General features: G+C 46.0%; 2 protein-coding genes across 3 annotated transcripts; both read left to right on the forward strand.

Moving 5' to 3' along the window:
- The first annotated feature begins 403 nt into the window (after positions 1–403).
- On the forward strand, positions 404–11976 carry LOC136656102 (C-type lectin domain family 4 member C-like). Its single transcript, XM_066632942.1, has 6 exons — positions 404–667; positions 2426–2539; positions 5188–5283; positions 8525–8679; positions 9209–9336; positions 11817–11976. Exons 1-6 carry the CDS (start codon positions 625–627, stop codon positions 11974–11976), a joined length of 696 nt encoding a protein of 231 aa, XP_066489039.1. The 5' UTR covers positions 404–624.
- A 4179-nt stretch (positions 11977–16155) lies between these two features.
- LOC136656005 (C-type lectin domain family 4 member C-like) lies at positions 16156–26702 on the forward strand. 2 transcript variants are annotated; one of them, XM_066632811.1, is made up of 7 exons: positions 16156–16419; positions 17659–17772; positions 20809–20904; positions 24150–24304; positions 24834–24961; positions 26155–26246; positions 26471–26702. In XM_066632811.1, the coding sequence occupies exons 1-6, from the start codon at positions 16377–16379 to the stop codon at positions 26201–26203; spliced, it is 585 nt and encodes a 194-aa protein (XP_066488908.1). In that variant the 5' UTR covers positions 16156–16376; the 3' UTR covers positions 26204–26246; positions 26471–26702. The 2 variants fall into 2 exon arrangements, with proteins under 2 accessions (XP_066488908.1, XP_066488907.1); XM_066632810.1 differs by lacking the exon at positions 26155–26246.
- Positions 26703–27095: the final 393 nt, after the last annotated feature.

The following is a 27095-nucleotide window of genomic DNA, read 5'->3' on the forward strand; positions in this document are numbered from 1 at the left end:
CTTGAGGGTCGCCATATCCCAAGGTCTCTCTTGAAAAGAAGACCAGAAGCTGTGGTCTGGTCTGAGCATGTGAAACCCCTGCAAATGCAGGTCAGTCACTAGAGAAGACCAAAGATTTGGACTGGGAGGTCTCAAAACAGAAACAAATCAGAATGGGTCCTGTATCAAAACGCAGTGTTTGCTCTCTCAAGCATACCTACGGACACTGTGGGGCTTGTGACGTGTGGGAATATGACTCCGGAACACTGGAGGTAGTACTCCGGAACACTGGTTCATTGAGGTAGGAGGACCAACAGCAACCACTTCCCTCTCTGTTGTGTAAGTTCCTCTTTCTGTCCTCTTCAGCTGCTGTCAAGCCAAAGATCAAACCCAAGAGTGCTTCCTTTGGCCTGTTGATGCTTTCTTCAGCTTGTGAGAGATGGGCTTTTAGACATTTTCAATGATTGTCACTGGGCTACTCGAGCTGATATCAGAGGCAGGAGGCTTGATGTCATTATAGAATTTTGGAGAGTGGCAACATCGTGACTTTATATGGCTTTGCTCTGGAAACCCTACCTTTAGAAACCTACCAATAGCACAAACCAGTTTAGGGATAGCTTCAGCAAAGGATTCATCAGTATCCAGATGGAACTATCAGAGAATGGACCTTCGCTTGCTGGACACAAAGGTAAAGGGCAGAAGATCAGGGGTTGTGTTGATGGGTACGTGTAGTGGTGGTGGTGGTGGGAAGAATGGTCAAGATGGGGGGGGGGAATAGTAGTGACCTGCAGTTAGGTCCAAGGTCACGTGATGACATCCTGGTTTGCAACTCTGTGTCTTCACCCCCAACCACATCAGTTACCAAATTACCCTCTTTTCCCCTCATCTGCTTGTGTATATAAATTGGTATTTATATGAATGGATGCAATCAGATATAGTATCAATATTGAAAAAGGCAGACCTGTTTCTGCCCTGCACGAATACTCATGCCCAGGAGTGTCTGTGCTCTCATCAGTGCCAAGCTGAATCTTCCCTTAGGAGAAAGCTGAAAGCAGTCTCTAAACTTAGCATGGGAGAATCGGTTTCTTCAGGTGTCACATGAAAATGCCATACATTGTTGGCATCCTTCAGTCTCGGAAGACTATGGTATCGCGCTCTGAATGGTGATTCTGGAACAGAGTGTCCTCTCCAGTGCGCAAAGCCTGGGTAAAGTAGGTATGGAGGATAGACTGTTACCCATGCAGCAAATCCCCCCTCTCCACGTCGCTGAAATGGTCCAATGGAAAGGCAGAGGCCAATATGGTCAGTTCCAGCGGCATCGCAGGAGTTGCCAGAATGTGACTGTGTTCAGCCATAAACTGCCTTAGGGACTTCGGCTCCGGATTTTGCCTCGAGGTAGACTCCTGAAGTCTTTTCCATAACTGGATGAAGCCACAAGGCAGTGGAGGTTTGGGATCAGAGTTTTCCTTCTCTCAGATGAGCTGCCTTCCCAGGCTAAGGAGTCCCATCTACCCGGTGGGTGTTTAGTCACCTCTTATGACAAGTACAGCCAAACTGAGGGCCTATTCTTATCCCCAGCCCCCAGGGGAACATTGTATTGTATGGCATACAATATCCATGACAACTGCCTATGAGGTCTCTGCCCAACCCTCAGTTGAATCTCTTGGGTGGGGGAAGTGCAGATATTCTGTGTCTAATGACTATGCAACTTCAATGTGCACTTAACACTTGCACTGAAGACTTTGTCTCATATAAAGAAAGCCCCTCAAGTTTAAATCATGCCGTACACATGTGCAACCACCCCCTGTACTCTGAAGTAATCCAGAGTGCTCTGTGACCAGAAGCATTAAGGCCCTCATTTAAGAACATAGAACAGCCCCACTGGATCAGGCCATAGGTCCATCTAGTCCAGCTTCCTGTATCTCACAGCGGCCCACCAAATGCCCCAGGGAGCACACCAGATCACAAGAGACCTCATCCTGGTGCCCTCCCTTGCATTGGCATTCTGACATAGCCCATTTCTAAAATCAGGAGGTATTGATTTATTATTTATATCCTGTCCTTCCCCCAAGGAGCTCAGAGCAGCATACCTGGTTCTCCCTCCACAACAACCCTGAGAAGTACAGTACTCTGTGACTGGCCCTAAATCTCCAATAAGCTTTGCAGCTGAGTGGGGACATGAAACCTAGGCTGCAATCCTAACCTCACTTTCCTGGGAATAATTCCCATTGAACACAATAGAACTTACTTCTGAGTAGACCTGCTTAGGATTCTGCTCCTAGTCTCTTCAGGCCAATGCCACAATCCCTACACCATACTGCCTCTCAAGCGTACATTGAAATGAGAAGGGGATGATGATTCATTTTTAAACCACCAGGAGTCTACATGAATATGTTTAAGTTTACACTTGCAGTTAATTGTGGTGGTGGGGCCTTTCTCATTTCAGCCTCTTCAGATACTAAAACACCTCCAGCTGGGTTCCAGAAGCCCATCACCTGCTTTCTATGTGTCATGATAGGGGTTTTGCTGTTGCGCTCTGTTGTACTTGGAATTGTTCTCAGTAAGTATAAAGGGGAGGAAGTTCTTTGGGAAATAAATGGATAAAGCTAAGAGAAAAGATGATTGCGGATAATCAGTGGTTCCCAAACTTGCCAGGATCAAGGTGCCCCCACAGCCTCTTCTTCCCATGAGATCTCTTGTGAGGTCTTCTGAGACCCAAGATGGCAGCACCCAAATCTTGCGAGATTTCATGAGATCTAACATGTCAGCACCCAGGAGAAAAGGGAAGGGACCACCAGGGACATCCCACAGCACCCAAGTGAGTGCACTACAACATCCACGATGCATACTTTGGGAACCCCTGGAATACTTACATGGACTGTGGGAGCCAATAGACTATCTATACTGCAGACATAAACTGGTATAGCCGTTATTTCCTATCTCTGGGGAACTTTAGGACTGTGAATTCTAGGAGCCAAGAAGCCGTAGCAGAGATCAGGAGAAACCCTTGAAGCCTGGTCAACGCATAATTGGTCCCTAATTATGGGACCAATAATTATATTGGTCCCTAATAATTATATATTTTTTATATAATATATAATAATTATATAATTATAATTGGTCCCTAATAATAAGTGGATCAGTAAAAAACCAGACAGGGCAGTAGGGGTACTCATACCCACATGAAGAGGGTTCGTTCATGTGTAGTCACAGGTCTGTAATCTTCTTAGAAGGACTTTAAATAAAATTCATTTGTGGCAACCATCCTCCCTGAGAAAGAAAAGCCCCCTCCTGCTTAGAGTGTCCAATTCTTGTCAAAACAGATATGTTAAAAATAAAAATCTAGAACCATTCAGAGTTCCAAGCAAGTAACAAGCTCCAACAAGGGCAGCAAGAAAATAAACAAAGGTGTCTCCTTTTGGGACCAAGAACTGAACATTTCTCTAGATGCAGATGTCACTCTGATTTTAACTCATGAACAATCTTCCTTGGAGGTTATTTCTGAATTATTGGAGCAGCACATTAGAGTCTTCAGATAAAGGCCTCAAAATCAATCTGGATGATTTGCAAATATGAACAAGACAGTCATGAATTATAGAGATGAAAAATCTTTTATAATTTGCAAGACAATCCTGATTAGGCATCGTCTAAGGGTTAAAATACAATTGGAACGAAATATCTTAGGGGAGATGTTATTAAAGATTTAGAAATCAGGTCTTGGTACCTCCCTTGGTAGGAAGGAATCACATTAGATAAAAAGTTGATATTGCTAAAATTGTGTTTACAACAATCCCATTTTATTGTGAAAGCATTTTATTGCATAAGTGGCGAAGACATACAATACGTTTTAAGAAAAGAAAAAAAGCACAGCCAGGTAACACAAGGAAAACTACAAAACAACCTGGTCCAGTTAGGCTGAGAGATGACGGCTGGCTGAAGGCGACCAACTAACAGCTCCATCCTAACAAAATGCTGCCTGCAGAGTGCAGTGGTGACGGCAAAGGCTCTGTTGTATCCTTCGGGCATCAGGAGACCATGCAGTAAAATAAAATGGAGAGGGTTAGGGTTAGGGTTAGGACCATGCAATACACAGGAACCATGCAAGGGGAGAATGTTCTTCTTCTCTCCTCCTCTATTACCACATGGTCTCCAAAGGTTCTACTCCAGTGTATCTCAACTATTGTTCCCAGCTGCACCACTTTGCATAGACTAACTATTGGAAGTACCACCAGAAGTAACTGGTGATGATGTCATCACCAGTTATTTCTGGATTGGGAGGCCAGATGCAACGCAACAAACACTGCAAGTGACTCAGGGCTGTCGAAACTCTGGAGCTCCGCCTGCCGAGCCGAGCCTCCTATTGTTGCTTGTTGCACTGCATTGCTGGTCTTGCTGCCAGGTGGTGTGGGTCTGGGAGTCCCCTTTGTACCACCAGATGCCACCTGAAGTTCCAGCAGTGGTACAAGTACCACTGGCTGAGAAATGCTGGTTTACTTGAACCTTCAAGCAGGGAGAAGGGGGCGTGTCAGGGACAAAACGATTAGGGATTATGATATTGGTGGAGCTCTCCCCACTGAGACCCACCCACCCACCCCATTATTATATTGATATGATTTTGTGGCTCCACTGAGACTTTCCCCGTGTAAACCATGCATATTGCCTGGTGGGTCAATGGGAGTTTTCTCTTCCCGTCACCCAATAAAGATAACCTTCAGGGCCACAGAATTCTGAAGAAGAGAGCAGATCGAGGTTCTTGTAAGAGAACACACCAAGGAGAAGGATGCAGGCTCCATCCTCCTATAACTTGGAACGATAAGTTAAAGGACAGAGCTGGCCACCAAATACCGAATCCTCCTTAGCCTTAAAAAGAATGAAATGAGGTTGACCTTGATTGTACAGAAGAAAAGGGAGCGGATGCTATTTTGGAGTTCTGAGATAGCATTTTGCCCCCCTTCCAGCTACGCCACTGCGTAAGTACTGAAGGCTCTGCAATGTGTAAGTGGCCCCACCCCCTCACTGCCAGAGCCATACTGGCCAGCAAAAGCAACATGGAGACATCTTCTCCACTCTGCCCTTGCTGCCCCAAATGGCTCAGAAGGGGGGAGAGGGGCTGCTTACACGGTGCAGAGCCATCAATCCTTAGCATTTTGACCCCCCTCTAGCTATGTCACTGGTGATACCAGGTTGCTGCCAACTCTCCTTTTCCAGTTCTCTTCCAGGGATGCCCAGGGAAGGAATCCCTCAAACGCCAGCCCCAGAATGCCACAGACTGGCACTGCCTCCTGAAAAGTCTTGAAGGAAAAGGTTTGTAAACTTTAATAAGAGGATCAGACGTATGTACCTCATACATGGCTGTGAAATTGACTTTGAAACCTTCATTTTCAAGTTAAAAATAATGAATGAGTGAATGACTTTCAGAACGTTTGCTGGGTAGACATTGACAAATAAATGTGCTTTGCACCAAAAACAAATTTCCTCTTTCAAAGCATACGGAAACATATCAATGAGAAAGTTTGTTGAAAAGGCAAAAAGATATCATAGGTTTTATACAGCAAAGGAAAACCTGGAATAGACAGCAATGCTCCTGTTCATCAAAGCAGCCGGACGTGTCTCTGCAAACTCCTTTCAAGAGAGCATTTCTGCCTCTTCTGGGTTTTTCCTTTTCTCCTGCCACTTGCTGGAGCAGGTAGGTCAGTGGGAGAGGCAGGAGGGAGTGGAGTAGTGTGCAATGGAGTGGGGAGGGATAAAGCTGGGCAGGGAGGGATGGAGTGTGTAGGTCAGATCTGGGAAGGGGGCAGGTTCAGCAGCAGTTGCCACATCCTAACTCCATGCAGACCTGCACCAGCTATTTAGCTAGTGCAGGTCTGAGTAGACCCCCCTGCGTCGTGGAGCCTTACCCCTGGATAAGGGAACGATTCTTCCCTTTGCTAAAGGAGACCTCTGCAACTGCCTCCTCTGCAAAGGATGCAGTGGCAGCCATTTTGATGCCACTGCATCAGCTGGGGGGGGAAGGGGAAGATGGGACTGGGCCATAAAAGACAGAGTCAGACTATATTTTACTAAGCTAATTGAGTGCCTGGCAGCTTATGGTGATTTGTGAGGATGTCTATATTTTTAGTTAACGCATATTGGGTAAGGATTGCTAGAAAAGATTTCCTTGGTTTTCCCCACCTTCTTGAACCCTCTTCCCATAAGTTGTGGCTAGGAATTGGAGAGATAAAGTTGTGCAAGAGCATGAATGCCCAAGACTGGCCAAAGCAAAGGCTGACAATGGATGATTGACGGAAGATAAGGCAGGACCTTTAAGTTGTGAAAACGAAAGCACCCCTGAAGAAGCTAAAGGAACAGTTTTGATCAGCAAGAGCAGTGGTGCCCAAAGGCCGGGTGCAGTCCTGAGAGCTGTTCAACCAACCCCCATGACAATTGGGCTCTCCCAGGGCTGCCCTTTCAGCAGCACCACTTCTGCCAGGTCTCTGGGAAGAAGAGACGGAAGGAGGCTTCAGAAGACAAGGAGCACAGCAGGGGAAGGGGCAGACCAAGAGGGGTGAGAGGAGACATTGCCAAGGTGCCGGGAGGGCCCAATTATCATGTGGGCTGCTGTTTCAGCAGTGCCACTCAGAGGCGTCACTAGGGTTTGCGTCACCTGGTGTGAGAGCTCATTGTGTCACCCCATGATGGACCACTTCCCATACCAGACCATACTGAAGAAATTACACTATCCTACAGACAGCCTCAATGCAGTGGCATCACTAGGGTGACTGGCCCTGTGCAGTGGGATGGTGTCCAGGTAGGGGGCTAGGATTCAGCAGCCATTGCTGTTGCTGAACCTATCCCTTTCCAGATCTGAGCTGCCCCTTCCCACACCCAAGCTCTGCCTCATTTCGCCCTCCCCAACCCCCATTCCACCCACACACCATCCCTTCCTGCTTCCCAATGTCCTACCTGTCTTGGCAGATTCAGGGTGCTCCTCCAGCAGGCTCCAGCCTTTCTTCTGGCAATTCTAATGCATGCTACTCTACTTTCCTATCCCCCATTTTTTGGGCCCACTCCTTCCCTGGCATAGCTGGTTATATAGCTGGCATAGGACCAAGGAGATCCATAGGCCATCAGAGGGCCTACACAAGGCAAAAAATATTTTTCCCTACCTCTCACAGGCCTCCTGATTGCCCCTCCCCACCACAGCATGCAGCAAGCACTGTCATGGCATGCCCGAATGCTACAGTGTGGTGGGGGAGAGGATTGGTCGTTAGGGATATTTCCAAGATCTACATTCCATTGCTGATTCCCAGATCCACTTGGGCAAACAACCTTTTTCAAGTTTGATCAGTAACTTCGGGATTACTTTTCCAAGCAAGATAAGTGGACAGCTGTGAAGAGTGTGGTTCTTTGCCTGCCTGCCTGCCTTGAGGGTGTGTGTGCTCCTCATAGCAGCATGGCATAGCAGGGAACTGCAATCATCGCCTTCTCCCTTTGGGAAGCGATTTTCAACCTGTGTGCTGCGAAAAGTTCACAGGTGTACCCAGGGAGTTTGGGACACAGCATTGAAAATAGCTGAAAAATCTTCTGGGCTCTGCATCTCTTTTTCGAGGGCACTGATCTGTAGTAACAAATTACTTACTCTGCCAGTGGAGGAAGAGGGAGAAGTTGCTACTACAGACAGTTGCCCTAGAAACAGAGCTACAGAACCTGGAAGTGTGTCCCAGAAGCCAGAATTGACACCACAAGAGCTGAAGACCATAGAGGAGAGGTCAGTGTGCTTTGAGAAGAAAAACAGTGAAAGTCACTGCTAGGGACACAAACCAAATACAGCTTCAAGTACCCTTCAGCCGAGTTCAGCATCATCTAACACCTTCCAAGGCCCCTAGCATGAGGTTCACTGACTACATGGAGAGGGCTGGAGTCACTGAGGGCATCTTCTTGGAGCACCCTCAAAAATGCAGAACCAGCACTGGTTCTCCTTAGATTTCCTTCATCCATTTGTTTGGAGGGGAAGGCGGGATAGAAATAATTTAATATGAATGTGTGTAAAAGATTAGCATCCAACATGAATTATTTTCTGACACTTCCTTACAAAAGAAGGAAAGTATATCATCATGCGTGTAATATGCAACTTGAAACACACACGCATGTTCTCCCACCTTATTTGAGTCTGATGAAAAGCAGCACAAAATCTGGAGAGAAAAAAGTGAAATTTATTTATTTAGCTTCTTCTTGTTACTTTTGTCTTCCCTTTACAGAACAAGAATTCCCACTGTGAACATCTCACTGGGCCCCCCAAACCCTGCAGCCAGGACTGACCTTCACCGTCCATTTATCTGATTAGCATCCAACATATTGTCTGACTCTTCCTACCACACATTTTCAAAACCAGAGACAGAAATTGTAACATCACAAGTGTTATATGCAACTTGAAACACACACACACACACAACACTATGTACCTTATTTGAGTGTGATTTAAAACTGTGCAAAGATCTATAGAGGACAAAATTATGACTGTTTTCAGTTGCAACAAAATCTCTTTTCCTCTTTCTTCCCTTCACAGAAGAGATGTCATGTTGTATGCTGGGTTGGGTGCAAAACGGATCCAGCTGCTACTATTTCTCTTCAGGTCTGGACACAGCGGACTGGGAAAACAGTAGACAAAACTGCAGAGGGATGGGCTTCGACTTGGTGGTTGTAAACTCAGAAGTGGAGCAGGCAAGTTCATCTGCCCTGCAGCAAATGCCAGCCTTGAAGGGGGTTTATCTCTTTGGCTATGTTTGCATGGAAGGAATGGGATTCCCTGCTGTCTATAGCAGCACTAGAACCTTCCAACCATGATAGGCGTTCTGAACAAGGACACTTTCAGGCTGCTTCTGCTATGGCTGCATGCTTTCTATAAAGGCATGAAGGCTGTGGGCCAAATATGACAAACTGGAGACTCGCAGGTGCAGTGGCATAGCTAGGGGGGATGCAAAGTGCTAAGTTTTGCAGGGAACCTCACCTCAGTGTGCTAGCGGATCCTCCCCTTCCCTTCAGAGCCATATTGGGGGGGGGAGCAGAATGGAGGCTTCGGAAGGGTGGGGGAAGGTCCATTTGCACACTGCTGTGAGACTCCCTGCAAAACTTAGCACTTTTAACTCCCTTTAGCTACTGTGCAGGTGCATCTGTCCTACAGAAACACCGTCCTTGAACTGACTATTCTGTGCGTTGAATTCACTGAAAGTTCATTTTTGTTTTGATGCAGGATTTCCTGAGGAGACATGCAAAAACCCTTATTACCCGTGATAGAAATTATTGGATTGGCCTCAGTGATCAAGAGGGACAGGACAAATGGCAGTGGGTAGATGACACTCCTCTTAACAACAGTGCAGAGTGAGTAAATAATAATGAGCATCCTTAATGTTTCTATAGTGCTTTTTCAGTGTGCAATGCATTGACATACATTATTAGATGGCCATAGAGAAGGGAGTGGGAGAACATACTGGTGTGAAGATATTGCTCTGTCACGTGGTTTTTGTAAACATTGCCACTGGGCCACTGTGAGATGCAGGCAGCTGGACTAGATGGGCCTTTGGCCTGATCCAGCAGCTCTCCTCCATTCTTATGAGGACATTTCCCTATCACCAAATAATAATAGACTACATTATTACAATAAATCAATGTCGTCATAAGAACAGAAGAAGATCCATGCTGGATTAGGCCAAAGGCCCATCTACGAGTCCAGCTTCCAGTATCGGACAGTGGACCAGCAGATGCCTCAGGCAGCACACAAGACTCCTATCCTGTTGCCACTCCCTTGCAGCAGTCATTAAAAGATAAGCTACCTGTGATACCCAGAGGTTGCATATAGTCATCAGGGCTTGTAACCTCTGATGGACTTTCCCTCCAGATGTTGCACGGTGTCTTTAGGGTTCAAAACAAACTCAGCAGACTGAAATTGTGGCGATTTCCAAGTCTTTATTCATTGCCAGCAATGGGCTTCTCTCGGTGGTTCAAAATGGGGAACACAGAGAGCTGTGGTCTCTCAGTGTCCCAGAGAAAAAGGCAACATTCCCTTCTGGGTGTGACCATTTATACCTGTAGGTTCTTTGTCTCGAGAAAACTCCAATCATATTTGTTAGAGCCTATGATGTCGGATATGGGGATTTTCATTGGCTATTGCCATATCTGGAGCATACATTAAATATCTCAGGTTACTGTATTCGCCATTTTGGAGAACTCCTCCCCTTTCTGTAATGTCAATACTATTTCAAAAGGGGGCAGTGTGCCTCTATCCTAATTTTCCCAATTACACTAATCTTGTAATCCATTTATTTTAATCCGTGTTTATACTTATTTTATTCACCTTTTTATCCTCTCTTCTAATCTAATTTTAATTATTTTGTAACTTTTTCCTACAAGAAGTTATTAAGACATTTCTGATTTCTATAAAATCTCTCTCTCCGATATAAGTTACATTTTCAAGAGAAATCTCTAGCTGGAGGCCTCTTCCTTATCGGATTCTGCCAACTTTGATATGTAGTCTTCACTAGTTTCATATCTGTTCTGTCAACTTTGAAAATGCACAGACTCCCGGTTAATGAGTCTGTGCCTACCAAGATTAATTATTCTTATTACTAGAAATATTCTTAAATTCACTATCTATTCTGGCGCCTAGGAAAGTCTGGGCATTTTAGTTAGTTGTCAGGTTTGAAATACTCCTGCTTAGATAAGAATTCCACATTCCACATTAGCTGTACTGCCTTTATTTTGCAAGCCTCACTCTAAGGCAGACTTAAATCCTTTTAACTTTGTTTTCCCTTATTAATTTAACTAATATTCAGCAAAGAATATACTTGCTAACTTCCAGGGCCTTCCCTCACAGAAATCTGCCCAATCCCCTTTTAAAGGCATCCAGACCTGCTGTATGAAACGAGTTTGACAATTTACAGCTGAATGCAACAAAACAAACCAGAGTGAAATGCCCCCATTCTATCAAAGGTTATGGCCTAAAAAGCAGAAATGCATCTATCTTATGTAACAAAAAGTACAATTTCCTTAACTCAGAATGGACCAATGAGACTGATTGTTGAAAGAGGCAACGAGATGTTATTCTGGCACTACTTCAACTCCAGAGCCCAGGTCAACCAGGCTGGTAGACCTGAACCTTTGCCTCTGTAGCCAAGGTTTAATGGGCAGGTAGACCTGGGCTCCCATCTGAACTTGGAGCCCAGATCTATCAGCCAAGTAGACCTGGGCTCCCATTCCGACTGTTTTCTGGAGCCACCTCTTCCAGGTGAGTAGACCTGGGCTCTCATCCGGACTTGAAGCTCAGATCTACCTGCTGGGTAGACCTGAGCTCCCATTCTGACTGTTGCCCAATTTCGGTCCCCATTCTGACAGGTGCCCCTACCCACTGACAAATTAATTTTGTCATATGGGAGGGTGACTAAAATTTATGGCCCGGGTGTCAAATGACCTAGCTACGCCACTGAAGTGGTCCAAGCCTATCAGCTGCCCAACCAGGCAACAATACTCCCCCTCCCCTCTGTTGCAGGATATTGGTCCTAGTGCAGCGCAGGAACTGGGGAGAAGCATCAGCCTGAGGACACCAAAACTGGGGAGAGGGATTGAGCTTCTGAAAACAATGTATGTACAGTATGCGAGCGGAAATCTGTTGCTCCAGGCTGCATTCCAGCATTTCTCTGGGAAAGAGGGCCAAGCAAGCCAGAGATGATTGTACTCCTTCCGGTTTTCCAGGGATACCTGTGTCACTCCCTCTCTGTGTCTCTTTTCACCCTCGCTAGCCGTGGTCTCTTTGGGCTATGAAATCCTAGCTCTGCACCCTTGTCTCACAAACTTCTCTCTTACAGGTTCTGGAAGGAAGGAGAACCCAGTAATCCCATGGAGAAATGTGCTGTCATGCACATCAGCAGTAGCACACTTTCCAGACCTGAGAGGAACTGGAATGATATCAGATGCACTGAACGACCTCATCGCATTTGTGAAGCCAAGCCTTTTATTTTTTACTAAAGGAAACTTTCGGGTCCGGGGGGGGGGAGCCTCATTTGCCTTTTAGTGCTGTTCATCGGGGGGTCTCACCGAGGGCACATCATATATCTGACACAGTGTTGAGTGTCAGAAAATAAATGAATAATACATACATGGAGGCCTGATGTGCTGAGAATTTGATTGAATACAATGAGTGAGTGGGGATGGAAGGAGGAGGGGAGCAGAGTGCGAAACCGACTTGCACAGGATGAGGGCAGAATGGATTTTGGAAAAGGGTTTTGGAAGCAGAGGGCAAAATTAGTTTGCACAAGAGGAGGGGGAGTGGATTAGGGAAAAGCATCAAACAGCCTACAATGCCAGTCACAAACTTCTTTTTGTCTCATTGCATAAGTTTAATGTAGACATTACATTTAAATTCATATTTATATTCACGTTCTGTTCCAGGTCTCCCGGCATGGGTTTATATCTCATTCAGCCACTAGAGGTGCTCAATGTAATACAATGTAATGGAAAGAAATTATTCCATTCCCTTGCATTACATCCAGCACCTCTAGTGGCTGAATGCAGTACATACTCATGCTGGGGAACCTGGAAGTGTGTTTTTGGAGCTATTTTTAGCTTTGATGCCAGGGAATCTCGTGGGCCAACTAAAAACCTCCAGAGGGCTGCATGTGGCCCCCAGGCCAGGGTTCGAAGAGCCCTGATCTAACCCAAGTTCAACAGAAAACAGTTTATCCTGTGATTCCTTATGCCTTCTCAGTCTGCCTAGCAATTTATGTAGGGTGGCTTGAGAGAGCACATAACTGGACAATCGTCAGGGTCATCACTGCTGTCATCACCAGCCAGCTCATGGCAAAAACAATAGATCAGATGTGCACTAACATTTACAACTCACAGCTGTGTAACATCTTCCATTGAGGTATCTCAGCTGACCATTGAGACAGTTAACCGTCCATTTTGTTTTCAAATAAACCAGCTTTGAGCTTAGAGCTCTCCTCTTTCATTCCAACATTGACAGCCCAGTCTCATCCAGGATTCGGCTGCTGTGCGGAGAGGTTTATGACAGCAGAACACTGTTTGGCTGTTGTAGAATGGCTTCTGTCAGCATGTGCAATATGCCACTGGTGGCCATTTTAGGAGCACTGCCACAATTGGCTGTGGTGTGGAAGGGCCACCACCAGACCCAGTAAGGAAAGCGTGATGGAGTGGGTGGAATGAGGAGGGGAGAGAGCAGAGTCAGGGCAGAGAGCAGGTAGATTAAGGCTGGGAAGGGGGCAGTATCAGAGCCAGCAGCGCCACCAGTATCTTATCTCCCTTCCCAGCCTCCATCTGCCTTCTGGGGTCCACTCAGACTTGCACCAGCAAAGTAGCTGGCACAGACCTGAGTAGACCCATGCAGGTGGCAGAGGCTTGTGGTGGGCCAAGGAAACAAATGTTTCCTTACCTGGAGGATAACTGGGGTCTGAAACTCCCTCACGGGATACCGCACATGCCCTGTTGGCCCAGCTGCATTGCCGTGTGGGGAGTTGGGTAGAATTGGGCTGTCCATGTTTATTTTTTCCTCTGCCCAGTATTACAAAACATTGTAAAGACAAAAATTAAAAATATTGTAATATTACAAAAATGCCCAGTATTACAAAAGACCCTATATTTGGTCTTTAATTTCAGGTCAAAATGGCTGTTTCCATCATCAAGCTATGCGTAGTCTTGCTGTGTTCAACAAATTCTGCACAAGAGTTTGGTATGCATACTGTGCAGTGTATATTCTTAGTAGGTATATTGCCCAATCTCCCTGTGTCTCATTCACAAAATTCTTCAGATTTAGGTATTTATTTACTTTCTCCCTGAAGGGACCCAAGGCGGTTACAGCAATGAATAAAAAATACAAGGACATGAAAACACAATTAAAAACACACATTAACACATTAAAAACCCTTCCCAGTGAAAACCTTCTTTAAAACCAGCTATCAGACAGTATAAAGAATAAAAAGAGCAACAGCAACAATTTTATAAAAGCCCCAATCCTGTAAATAACCAAATGCAAAAGATGTTGAAAGAAAGATGTTAAAACATGTCCAAAAGGCTGAGAACTCAGAAGTCTCAGAACTCTTCAGTCCTCACCAAAAAGTTTCCAAGGAGGGAGCAGTTCGTAAATCAAAGGGGAGGTAGTTCCATAATATTGGTGCCACTACAGAGAAGCCCTATTTCTTGTCACTGCCCCACACACTTTTTGGGGCAGCTGCACCTGTAAATGGGCCTTCTCTGATGCTCTTAGTGAGTTAAGTTCTTAGTGACTTATGAAAAGCAGTTCAATTAAGTAATTTCAATACTTCATTTTCTCGGCCAGTCTTCAGCTGTGGGGCAACTTTGTGCCTTCATAGTCTCTATTCTATTGGGATTTTGTGGGATGGGTGTATTTGTGCCAAGAACTTAGACCAGCGGTTCTCAAACTTTTAGCACTGGGACCCACTTTTTAGAATGAGAATCTGTAAGGACCCACTAGAAGTGATGTCATGACCGGAAGTGACATCATCAAGCAGGAGAATTTAGCAATCCTAGGCTGCAATCCTACCCACACTTACCCAGGAGTAAGTCCCATTTACTATCATTGGTAAAAGCATATACATAGTAACTTGTTAAAAGTACAGAGTGTAACATTTCCCCAGATGCAGTCACATACCGTGGTAGAATTAAGTCTAATCTATTAAAAATAAAATATTGAAATGAATGGGGACCCATCTGAAATTGACTCACGACCCACCTAGTTTGAGAAATACTGCCTTAGACTACATGATGGTCTTACATACACAAATTAAGGACAAGATGCTGTTGTTAACAGTATTTATATGCCACTTTTCAAAATAAGTTCACAAAGCGGTTTACAGAAAAAAAAAATCAAATAATTAAATGGCTCCCTGTCCCTAGAGAGCTCACAATCTGAAAAGATACAGAAGAGACCCTGACACACATTCAATAGAAAAGACCCTGTGCTGGCGTGAAGAGGGACAGTTACAAGAGGACCACCACTTGAAAAAGTGCCTCTTTGTCCATGTAGCAGGAGTTTGGCAGCAATAGCAGTGTGATAAAACGGACCCCATTTCCTCCTACTTTTTGCCCCTTTTTTCCCACTTGCTTTCAACAAAGTCATTCTTCGTTGACTTTGGCCACTGCCAAAATGAGAAGGAAAATGGTAGGATAAAAATATTGTAAATAAATAAAGAACAAGGAAGGAGAGACTCCAGTGTCTTGGGTGACATCCAAGCAGGGTTGCTGCTCCCAGGGTATCAAGCCTTGACCACATTCCCTCTTTGCACGCTTGCCCAAGTCTGACATCAGGAGCTCCTGCTGATTCACCAGTTCTCAGCCACCCATCTTGATAAAGTGGGTGCAAGGACTAGGATCCTAGGACAACTTAAGTCAAGAGTGCTGGCAAAACTGTCACCCACGTCATGTCAAGCTGTTGTTTCTCCCCCACTTGCATTTTGACATCCATATCAATCTTTGCAACCCTTCCTCTCTTTTTTTTGTTAGTTTCTGTGTCTTGCGTTTGAACGCTGCATCTTTCCTGCCATTATTTTGATCTTTTACAGTCTGTTAATAAATGTCTTGCATTTTTTTTACTATGTTCCCTGGCTATCCTGAATCCTGGATTTGGGGCTCCCTGTGAACCTGTTTGCATAAGACGGCTTCCTTCTGTGGGCTCACTAGCTTTGGGTCAAGGCAACAAACTACTATTTCCCACGTTGCCCAGTTAAAAGAGAAACAGCCTTGTTCTGCTTTTCTGGAAAAATGAAGTTGCTGAGGCATGGCAGGGTCACTTGAGGGTCGCCATATCCCAAGGTCTCTCTTGAAAAGAAGACCAGAAGCTGTGGTCTGGTCTGAGCATGTGAAACCCCTGCAAATGCAGGTCAGTCACTAGAGAAGACCAAAGATTTGGACTGGGAGGTCTCAAAACAGAAACAAATCAGAATGGGTCCTGTATCAAAACGCAGCGTTTACTTTCTCAAGCATACCTACGGACACTGTGGGGCTTGTGGCGTGTGGGAATATGACTCCGGAACACGTTTGTTCATTGAGGTAGGAGGACCAACAGCAACCACTTCCCTCTCTGTTGTGTAAGTTCCTCTTTCTGTCCTCTTCAGCTGCTGTCAAGCCAAAGATCAAACCCAAGCGTTCTTCCTTTGGCCTGGTGATGCTTTCTTCAGCTTGTGAGAGATGGGCTTTTAGACATTTTCAATGATTGTCACTGGGCTACTCGGGCTGATATCAGAGGCAGGAGGCTTGATGTCATTATAGAATTTCAGAGAGTGGCAATATCGTGACTTTATACGGCTTTGCTCTGGAAACCCTACTTTTAGAAACCTACCAATAGCACAAACCGGTTTAGGGATAGCTTCAGCAAAGGATTCATCAGTATCCAGATGGAACTATCAGAGAATGGACCTTCGCTTGCTGGACACAAAGGTAAAGGGCAGAAGATCAGGGGTTGTGTTGATGGGTACGTGTAGTGGTGGTGGTGGTGGGAAGAATGGTCAAGATGGGGGGGGGAATAGTAGTGACCTACAGTTAGGTCCAAGGTGACGTGATGACATCCTGGTTTGCAGCTCTGTGTCTTCACCCCCAACCACAACAGTTACCAAATTAGCCTCTTTTCCCCTCATCTGCTTGTGTCTCTGTCTCCCAGACCTGCTTCTGCGCTGCACGAATACTCATGCCCAGGAGTGTCTGTGCTCTCATCAGTGCCAAGCTGAATCTTCCCTTAGGAGAAAGCTGAAAGCAGTCTCTAAATTTAGCATGTGAGAATCAGTTTCTCCAGGTGTCACATGAAAATGCCATACATTGTATGGCATACAATATCCATGACAACTGCCTATGAGGCCTCTGCCCAACACTCAGATGAATCTCTTGGGTGGGGGAAGTGAAGATATTATGTGTCCAAGGACCATGCAACTTCAGTGTGCACTTAACACTTGCACTGAAGACTTTGTCTCATATAAAGAAAGCCCCTCAAGTTTAAATCATACCATACACATGTGCAACCACCCCCCTGTACTCTGTGAAGTAATCCAGAGTGCTCTGTGACAAGAAGCATTAATATGGAATAAGGCCCTCATTTAAGAACATAAGAACAGCCTCACTGGATCAGGCCATAGGCCCATCTAGTCCAGCTTCCTGTATCTCACAGCGGCCCACCAAATGCCCCAGGGAGCACACCAGATCACAAGAGACCTCATCCTGGTGCCCTCCCTTGCATTGGCATTCTGACATAGCCCATTTCTAAAATCAGGAGGTATTGATTTATTATTTATATCCTGTCCTTCCCCCAAGGAGCTCAGAACAGCATACCTGGTTCTCCCTCCACAACAACCCTGAGAAGTACAGTACTCTGTGACTGGCCCTAAATCTCCAATAAGCTTTGCAGCTGAGTGGGGACATGAAACCTAGGCTGCAATCCTAACCTCACTTTCCTGGGAATAAGTCCCATTGAACACAGTAGAACTTACTTCTGAGTAGACCTGCTTAGGATTCTGCTCCTAGTCTCTTCAGGCCAATGCCACAATCCCTACACCATACTGCCTCTCAAGCGTACATTGAAATGAGAAGGGGATGATGATTCATTTTTAAACCACCAGGAGTCTCCATGAAACACGTTTAAGTTTACACTTGCAGTTAATTGTGGTGGTGGGGCCTTTCTCATTTCAGCCTCTTCAGGTACTAAAACACCTCCAACTGGGATCCAGAAGCCCATCACCTGCTTTCTCTGCGTCATGACAGGGGTTTTGCTGTTGCGCTCTGTTGTACTTGGAATTGTTCTCAGTAAGTATAAAAGGGAGGGAGTTCTTTGAGAAATAAATGGATAAAGCTAAGGGAAAAGAAGATTGCGGATAATCAGTGGTTCCCAAACTTGCCAGGATCAAGGTGCCCCCACAGCCTCTTCTTCCCATGAGATCTCTTGTGAGGTCTTCTGAGACCCAAGTTGGCAGCACCCAAATCTTTTGAGATTTCATGAGATCTAACATGTCGGCACCCAGGAGAAAAGGGAGGGACCACCAGGGACATCCCACAGCACCCAAGTGAGTGCACTATAACATCCGCGATGCATACTTTGGGAACCCCTGGGATACTTACTTGGACTGTGGGAGCCAATAGCCTATCTATACTGCAGACATAAACTGGTATAGCTGTTATTTCCTATCTCTGGGGAACTTCTGTGAATTCTAGGAGCCAAGAAGCCGTAGCAGAGATCATGAGAAACCCTTGAAGCCTGGTCAACTCATAATTGGTCCCTTAAAGTGGATCAGTAAAAAACCAGACAGGGCAGTAGGGGTACTCATGCCCACATGAAGAGAGTTCGTTCATGTGTAGTCACAGGTCTGTAATCTCCTTAGAAGGGCTTTAAATAAAATTCATTTGTGGCAACCATCCTCCCTGAGAAAGAAAAGCCCCCTCCTGCTTAGAGTGTCCAATTCTTGTCAAAACAGATATGTTAAAAATAAAAATCTAGAACCATTCAGAGTTCCAAGCAAGTAACAAACTCCAACAAGGGCAGCAGGAAAATAAACAAAGGTGTCTCCTTTTGGGACCAAGAACTGAACATTTCTCTAGATGCAGATGTCACTCTGATTTTAACTCATGAACAATCTTCCTTGGAGGTTATTTCTGAATTATAGGAGCAGCACATTAGAGTCTTCAGATAAAGGCCTCAAAATCAATCTGGATGATTTGCAAATACGAACAAGACAGTCATGAATTATAGAGATGAAAAATCTTTTATAATTTGCAAGACAATCCTGATTAGGCATCATCTAAGACAGGGGTGTCCAAAGTTTTTGGCAGGAGGGCCGCATCATCTCTCTGACACTGTGTTGGGGGCTGGGGGGGAACAATTAATTTACATTTAAAATTTGAATAAATTTACATAAATGAATATATTAAAGATGAACTTATATGAATGAATGAAGGTCTTGCATTAGATCAAGGCCTATAAAAGGCCTTGTACAAAGCAAGGCTGGCCTTTCCTTCACTGCCACTGCTGTATCACAGATGTAAAACAGCAAGCAGTGGAGGGAGCCCTCATCCTAAAGCTCATGCAAGACGTCAAACAGTTGCTCTCACGCTGAGAGCAGTTGTGTCAGGCCAGTGTGGGCTCCAACAAATCTCCGGAGGGCCAGAGGCTCTTTGGAGACTGGGGGCTCCCTGAGGGCCACATTGAGAGGCCTCGAGGGCCGCAAGTGGCCCCCGGGCCGGGGTTTGGGCACCCCTGATCTAAGAGTTAAAATACAATTGGAACGAAATATCTTAGGGGAGATGTTATTAAAGATTTAGAAATCAGGTCTTGGTACCTCCCTTGGTAGGGAGGAATCACATTAGATAAAAAGCTGATGTTGCTAAAATTGTGTTTACAACAATCCCATTTTATTGTGAAAGCATTTTATTGCATAAGTGGCAAAGACATACAATACGTTTTAAGAAAAGAAAAAAAGCACAGCCAGGTAACACAAGGAAAACTACAAAACGACCTGGTCCAGTTAGGCAGAGAGATGACGGCTGGCTGTAGGCGACCAACTAACAGCTCCATCCTAACAAAATGCTGCCTGCAGAGTGCAGTGGTGACGGCAAAGGCTCTGTTGTATCCTTTGGGCATCAGGAGACCATGCAATAAAATAAAATGGAGAGGGTTAGGGTCAGGGTCAGGGTCAGGACCATGCAATACACAGGAACCATGCAAGGGGAGAATGTTCTTCTTCTCTCCTCCTCTATTACCACATGGTCTCCAAAGGGTCTACTCCAGTGTTTCTCAACTGTTGTTCCCAGCTGCACCACTTTGCATAGACTAACTATTGGAAGTACCACCAGAAGTAACTGGTGATGATGTCATCACCAGTTATTTCTGGATTGGGAGGCCAGATGCAACGCAACAAACACTGCAAGAGACTCAGGGCTGTCGAAACTCTGGAGCTCCGCCTGCTGAGCCGAGCCTCCTATTGTTGCTTGTTGCACTGCATTGCTGGTCTTGCTGCCAGGTGGTGTGGGTCTGGGAGTCCCCTTTGTACCACCAGATGCCACCCGAAGTTCCAGCAGTGGTACAAGTACCACTGGCTGAGAAATGCTGGTTTACTCGAACCTGCGCCAGCTATTCAGTTCAAGCAGGGAGAAGGGGGCGTGTCAGGGACAAAACGATTAGGGGTTAGGATATTGGTGGAGCTCTCCCCACTGAGACCCCCCCACCCCCCCATTATTATATTGATATGATTTTGTGGCTCCACTGAGGCTTTCCCCGTGTAAACCATGCATATTGCCTGGTGGGTCAATGGGAGTTTTCTCTTCCCATCACCCAATAAAGATAACCTTCAGGGCCACAGAATTCTGAAGAAGAGAGCAGATCGAGGTTCTTGTAAGAGAACACACCAAGGAGAAGGATGCAGGCTCTATCCTCCTATAACTTGGAACGATAAGTTAAAGGACAGAGCTGGCCACCAAATACCGAATCCTCCTTAGCCTTAAAAAGAATGAAATGAGGTTGACCTTGATTGTACAGAAGAAAAGGGAGCGGATGCTATTTTGGAGTTCTGTGATACCCAGTGGCGTAGCTGGAAGGGGGGCAAAATGCTAAGTACTGATGGCTCTGCAATGTGTAAGTGGCCTGGCCCCGCCCCCTCACTGCCAGAGCCATACTGGGCAGCAAAAGCAACGTGGAAACATCTTCTCCACTCTGCCCTTGCTGCCCCAAATGGCTCAGAAGGGGGGAGAGGGGCTGCTTACACGGTGCGGAGCCATCAATCCTTAGCATTTTGACCCCCCTCTAGCTATGTCACTGGTGATACCAGGTTGCTGCCAACTCTCCTTTTCCAGTTCTCTTCCAGGGATGCCCAGGGAAGGAATCCCTCAAACGCCAGCCCCAGAATGCCACAGACTGGCACTGCCTCCTGAAAAGTCTTGAAGGAAAAGGTTTGTAAACTTTAATAAGAGGATCAGACGTATGTACCTCATACATGGCTGTGAAACTGACTTTGAAACCTTCATTTTCAAGTTAAAAATAATGAATGAGTGAATGACTTTCAGAAAGTTTGCTGGGTAGACATTGACAAATAAATGTGCTTTGCACCAAAAACAAATTTCCTCTTTCAAAGCATACGGAAACATATCAATGAGAAAGTCTGTTGAAAAGGCAAAAAGATATCATAGGTTTTATACAGCAAAGGAAAACCTGGAATAGACAGCAATGCTCCTGTTCGTCAAAGCAGCTGGACGTGTCTCTGCAAACTCCTTTCAAGAGAGCATTTCTGTCTCTTCTGGGTTTTTCCTTTTCTCCTGCCACTTGCTGGAGCAGGTAGGTCAGTGGGAGAGGCAGGAGGGAGTGGAGGAGTGTGCAATGGAGTGGGGAGGGATAAAGCTGGGCAGGGAGGGATGGAGTGTGTAGGTCAGATCTGGGAAGGGGGCAGGTTCAGCAGCAGTTGCCACATCCTAACTCCATGCAGACCTGCACCAGCTATTTAGCTAGTGCAGGTCTGAGTAGACCCCCCTGCGTCGTGGAGCCTTACCCCTGGATAAGGGAACGATTCTTCCCTTTGCTAAAGGAGACCTCTGCAACTGCCTCCTCTGCAAAGGATGCAGTGGCAGCCATTTTGATGCCACTGCATCAGCTGGGGGGGGGAAGGGGAAGATGGGACTGGGCCATAAAAGACAGAGTCAGACTATATTTTACTAAGCTAATTGAGTGCCTGGCAGCTTATGGTGATTTGTGAGGATGTCTATATTTTTAGTTAATGCATATTGGGTAAGGATTGCTAGAAAAGATTTCCTTGGTTTTCCCCACCTTCTTGAACCCTCTTCCCATAAGTTGTGGCTAGGAATTGGAGAGATAAAGTTGTGCAAGAGCATGAATGCCCAAGACTGGCCAAAGCAAAGGCTGACAATGGATGATTGACGGAAGATAAGGCAGGACCTTTAAGTTGTGAAAACGAAAGCACCCCTGAAGAAGCTAAAGGAACAGTTTTGATCAGCAAGAGCAGTGGTGCCCAAAGGCCGGGTGCAGTCCTGAGAGCTGTTCAACCAACCCCCATGACAATTGGGCTCTCCCAGGGCTGCCCTTTCAGCAGCACCACTTCTGCCAGGTCTCTGGGAAGAAGAGACGGAAGGAGGCTTCAGAAGACAAGGAGCACAGCAGGGGAAGGGGCAGACCAAGAGGGGTGAGAGGAGACATTGCCAAGGTGCCGGGAGGGCCCAATTATCATGTGGGCTGCTGTTTCAGCAGTGCCACTCAGAGGCGTCACTAGGGTTTGCGTCACCTGGTGTGAGAGCTCATTGTGTCACCCCATGATGGACCACTTCCCATACCAGACCATACTGAAGAAATTACACTATCCTACAGACAGCCTCAATGCAGTGGCATCACTAGGGTGACTGGCCCTGTGCAGTGGGATGGTGTCCAGGTAGGGGGCTAGGATTCAGCAGCCATTGCTGTTGCTGAACCTATCCCTTTCCAGATCTGAGCTGCCCCTTCCCACACCCAAGCTCTGCCTCATTTCGCCCTCCCCAACCCCCATTCCACCCACACACCATCCCTTCCCGCTTCCCAATGTCCAACCTGTCTTGGCAGATTCAGGGTGCTCCTCCAGCAGGCTCCAGCCTTTCTTCTGGCAATTCTAATGCATGCTACTCTACTTTCCTATCCCCCATTTTTTGGGCCCACTCCTTCCCTGGCATAGCTGGTTATATAGCTGGCATAGGACCAAGGAGATCCATAGGCCATCAGAGGGCCTACACAAGGCAAAAAATATTTTCCCTTACCTCTCACAGGCCTCCTGATTGCCCCTCCCCACCACAGCATGCAGCAAGCACTGTCATGGCATGCCCAAATGCTACAGTGTGGTGGGGGAGAGGATTGGTCGTTAGGGATATTTCCAAGATCTACATTCCATTGCTGATTTCCAGATCCACTTGGGCAAACAACCTTTTTCAAGTTTGATCAGTAACTTCGGGATTACTTTTCCAAGCAAGATAAGTGGACAGCTGTGAAGAGTGTGGTTCTTTGCCTGCCTGCCTGCCTTGAGGGTGTGTGTCCTCCTCATAGCAGCATGGCATAGCAGGGAACTGCAGTCACTGCCTTCTCCCTTGGGGAAGCGAATTTCAACCTGTGTGCTGTGAAAAGTTCACAGGTGTACCCAGGGAGATTGGAGCACAGCATTGAAAATAGCTGAAAAATCTTCTGGGCTCTGCATCTCTTTTTCGAGGGCACTGATCTGTAGTAACAAATTACTTCCTCTGCCAGTGGAGGAAGAGGGAGAAGTTGCTACTACAGACAGTTGCCCTACAAACAGAGCCACAGAACCTGGAAGTGTGTCCCAGAAGCCAGAATTGACACCACAAGAGCTGAAGACCATAGAGGACAGGTCAGTGTGCTTTGAGAAAAAAATAGTGAAAGTCACTGCTAGGGACACAAACCAAATACAGCTTCAAATACCCTTCAGCCGAGTTCAGCATCATCTAACACCTTCCAAGGCCCCCAGCATGAGGCTCACTGACTACATGGAGAGGGCAGGAGTCACTGAGAGCATCTCCTTGAAGCACCCTCAAAAATGCAGAGCCAGCACTGGTTCTCCTTAGATTTCCTCCATTCATTTCTTTGGAGGGAAAGTCGGGATAGAAATCAGTTAATAGGAATGTGTGTAAAAGATTAGCGTCCAGCATGTATTATTTTCTGAAACTTCCTTACAAAAGAGGGAAAGTGTATCATCATGCATGTAATATGCAACTTGAAACACACACGCATGTTCTCCCACCTTATTTGAGTCTGATGAAAAGCAGCACAAAATCTGGAGAGAAAAAAGTGAAATTTATTTATTTATATATTTAGCTTCTTCTTGTTACTTCTGCCTTCCCTTCACAGAACAAGAGTTCCCACTGCGAACATCTCACTGGGCCCCCCAAACCCTGCAGCCAGGACTGACCTTCACCGTCCATTTATCTGATTAGCATCCAACATATTGTCTGACTCTTCCTTCTACACATTTTCAAAACCAGAGACAGAAATTGTAACATCACAAGTGTTATATGCAACTTGAAACACACACACACAACACTATGTACCTTATTTGAGTGTGATTTAAAACGGTGCAAAGATCTGTAGAGGACAAAATTATGACTGTTTTCAGTTGCAACAAAATCTCTTTTCCTCTTTCTTCCCTTCACAGAAGAGATGTCATGTTGTATGCTGGGTTGGGTGCGAAATGGATCCAGCTGCTACTATTTCTCTTCAGGTCTGGACACAGCGGACTGGGAAAACAGTAGAGAAAACTGCAGAGGGATGGGCTTCGACTTGGTGGTTGTAAACTCAGAAGTGGAGCAGGCAAGTTCATCTGCCCTGCAGCAAATGCCAGCCTTGAAGGGGGATTATCTCTTTGGCTATGTTTGCATGGAAGGAATGGGATTCCCTGCTGTCTATAGCAGCACTAGAACCTTCCATCCATGATAGGCATTCTGAACAAGGACACTTTCAGGCTGCTTCTGCTATGACTGCATGCTTTCTATAAAGGCATCAAGGCTGTGGGCCAAATATGACAAACTGGGGACTCGCAGGTGCAGTGGCATAGCTAGAGGGGATGCCAAGTGCTAAGTTTTGCAGGGAACCTCACCTCAGTGTGCTAGCAGATCCTCCCCTTCCCTTCAGAGCCATATTGGGGGGGGGAGCAGAATGGAGGCTTCGGAAGGGCGGGGGAAGGTCCATTTGCACACTGCGGTGAGACTCCCTGCAAAACTTAGCACTTTTAACTCCCTCTAGCTACTGTGCAGGTGCATCTGTCCTGCAGAAACACCGTCCTTGAACTGACTATTCTGTGAGTTGAATTCACTGAAAGTTCATTTTTGTTTTGATTCAGGATTTCCTGAGGAGACATGCAAAAACCCTTATTACCCGTGATAGAAATTATTGGATTGGCCTCAGTGATCAAGCGGGACAGGACAAATGGCAGTGGGTAGATGACACTCCTCTTAACAACAGTGCAGAGTGAGTAAATAATAATGAGCATCCTTAATGTTTCTATAGTGCTTTTTCAGTGTGCAAAGCATTGACATACATTATTAGATGGCCATAGAGAAGGGAGTGGGAGAACATACTGGTGTGAAGATATTGCTCTGTCACGTGGTTTTGGTAAACATTGCCACTGTGAGATGCAGGCAGCTGGACCTTTGGCCTGATCCAGCAGCTCTCCTCCATTCTTATGAGGACATTTCCCTATCACCAAATAATAAGACTACATTATTACAATAAATCAATGTCCTCATAAGAACAGAAGATGATCCGTGCTGGATTAGGCCAAAGGCCCATCTACGAGTCCAGCTTCCAGTATCGGACAGTGGACCAGCAGATGCCTCAGGCAGCACACAAGACTCCTATCCTGTTGCCACTCCCTTGCAGCAGTCATTAAAAGATAAGCTACCTGTAATACCCAGAGGTTGCATATAGTCATCAGGGCTTGTAACCTGTGATGGACTTTCCCTCCAGAAATCTGTCCAATCCCCTTTTAAAGGCATCCAGACCAAGTGCCATCACCGCATCCTATTTGAGCTCTTTGGCCCGCTGTATGAAACGAGTTTGACAATTTACAGCTGAATGCAACGAAACAAACCAGAGTGAAATGCCCCCATTCTATCAAAGGTTATGGCCTAAAAAGCAGAAATGCATCTATCTTGTGTAACAAAAAGTACAATTTCCTTAACTCAGAATGGACCAGTGAGACTGATTGTTCAAAGAGGCAATGAGATGTTATTATGGCACTACTTTGACTCCAGAGCCCAGGTCAACCAGGCCTGTAGACCTGAACCTTTGCCTCCGTAGCCAAAGTTTGATGGGCAGGTAGCCCTGGGCTCCCATCTGGACTTGTGTTAGCCCAGATCTATCAACCAAGTAGACCTGGGCTCCCATTCCCACTGCCCTCTGGAGCCACCTCTTCCAGGTGAGTAGACCTGGGCTCTCGTCTGGACCTGCTGGGTAGACCTGAGCTCCCATTCTGACTGTTGCCCAATTTCAGTCCCCATCCTGGCAGGTGCCCCTACCCACTGACAAATTAATTTTGTCATAGGGGGGGGTGACTAAAATTTATGGCCTGGTTGTCAAATGACCTAGCTACGCCACTGAAGTGGTCCAAGCCTATCAGCTGCCCAACCAGGCAACAATACTCCCCCTCCCCTCTGTTGCAGGATATTGGTCCTAGTGCAGCGCAGGAACTGGGGAGAAGCATCAGCCTGAGGACACCAAAACTGGGGAGAGGGATTGAGCTTCTGAAAACAATGTATGTACAGTATGCGAGAGGAAATCTGTTGCTCCAGGCTGCATTCCAGCATTTCTCTGGGAAAGAGGGCCAAGCAAGCCAGAGATGATTATACTCCTTCCAGCTTTCCAGAGATGCCTGCATCACTCCCTCTCTGTGTCTCTTTTCACCCTCGCTAGCCATGGTCTCTGTGGGCTATGAAATCCTAGCTCTGCACCCTTGTCTCACAAACTTCTCTCTTACAGGTTCTGGAGGGAAGGAGAACCCAGTGATCCCGTGGAGAAATGTGCTGTCATGTACATCAGCAAAAGCACACCTCCCAGACCTGAGAGGAACTGGAATGATATCAAATGCACTGAACTATCTCATCGCATTTGTGAAGCCAAGCCTGTTATTTTTTCCTAAAGGAAACTTTTGGGTCGGGGGGAGGGCCTTATTTGCCTTTTAGTGCTGTTCTTTCCTGCCATTATTTTGATCTTTTACAGTCTGTTAATAAACATCTTGCATTTTTTATTATTTTCCCTGCCTAGGCTGAGTCCATTTGGGATTGAACTGGTTGCCATGACTCCCAGACGTCCATGTTCTACTGCAGGGGTGTCCAAAGTTTTTGGCAGGAGGGCCACATCAGCTCTCTGACACTATGCTGGGGGCTGGGGGGGGAAGAATTAATTTACATTTAAAATATGAATAAATTTACATATGTTTACATAAATGAATATATTAAAGATGAACTTATATGAATGAATGAAGGTCTTGCAATAGGTCAAGGCCTATACAAGGCCTTGCACAAAGCAAGGCTGGCCTTTCCTTTGCTGCCACTACTGCATCACAGACGTGAAACCGCAACCAGTGGAGGGAGTCCTCATCCCA

This window comes from Tiliqua scincoides, chromosome 6 (genome assembly GCF_035046505.1).
Source record: "Tiliqua scincoides isolate rTilSci1 chromosome 6, rTilSci1.hap2, whole genome shotgun sequence".
Classification (NCBI taxonomy): Eukaryota; Metazoa; Chordata; class Lepidosauria; order Squamata; family Scincidae; genus Tiliqua; species Tiliqua scincoides.

What these genes read in the sequence shown, in the direction of transcription:
- LOC136656102 (XM_066632942.1), top strand. Translation starts at nt 625, where the DNA reads ATGGAACTATCAGAGAATGGACCTTCGCTTGCTGGACACAAAG. An exon ending in TTCGCTTGCTGGACACAAAG is followed by an intron (nt 668 to 2,425) that starts GTAAAGGGCAGA and finishes TTCTCATTTCAG; the next exon opens with CCTCTTCAGATACTAAAACA. An exon ending in GAAAAGTCTTGAAGGAAAAG is followed by an intron (nt 5,284 to 8,524) that starts GTTTGTAAACTT and finishes TTCCCTTCACAG; the next exon opens with AAGAGATGTCATGTTGTATG.
- LOC136656005 (XM_066632810.1), top strand. Translation starts at nt 16,377, where the DNA reads ATGGAACTATCAGAGAATGGACCTTCGCTTGCTGGACACAAAG. An exon ending in GAAAAGTCTTGAAGGAAAAG is followed by an intron (nt 20,905 to 24,149) that starts GTTTGTAAACTT and finishes TTCCCTTCACAG; the next exon opens with AAGAGATGTCATGTTGTATG. An exon ending in TAAACTCAGAAGTGGAGCAG is followed by an intron (nt 24,305 to 24,833) that starts GCAAGTTCATCT and finishes GTTTTGATTCAG; the next exon opens with GATTTCCTGAGGAGACATGC.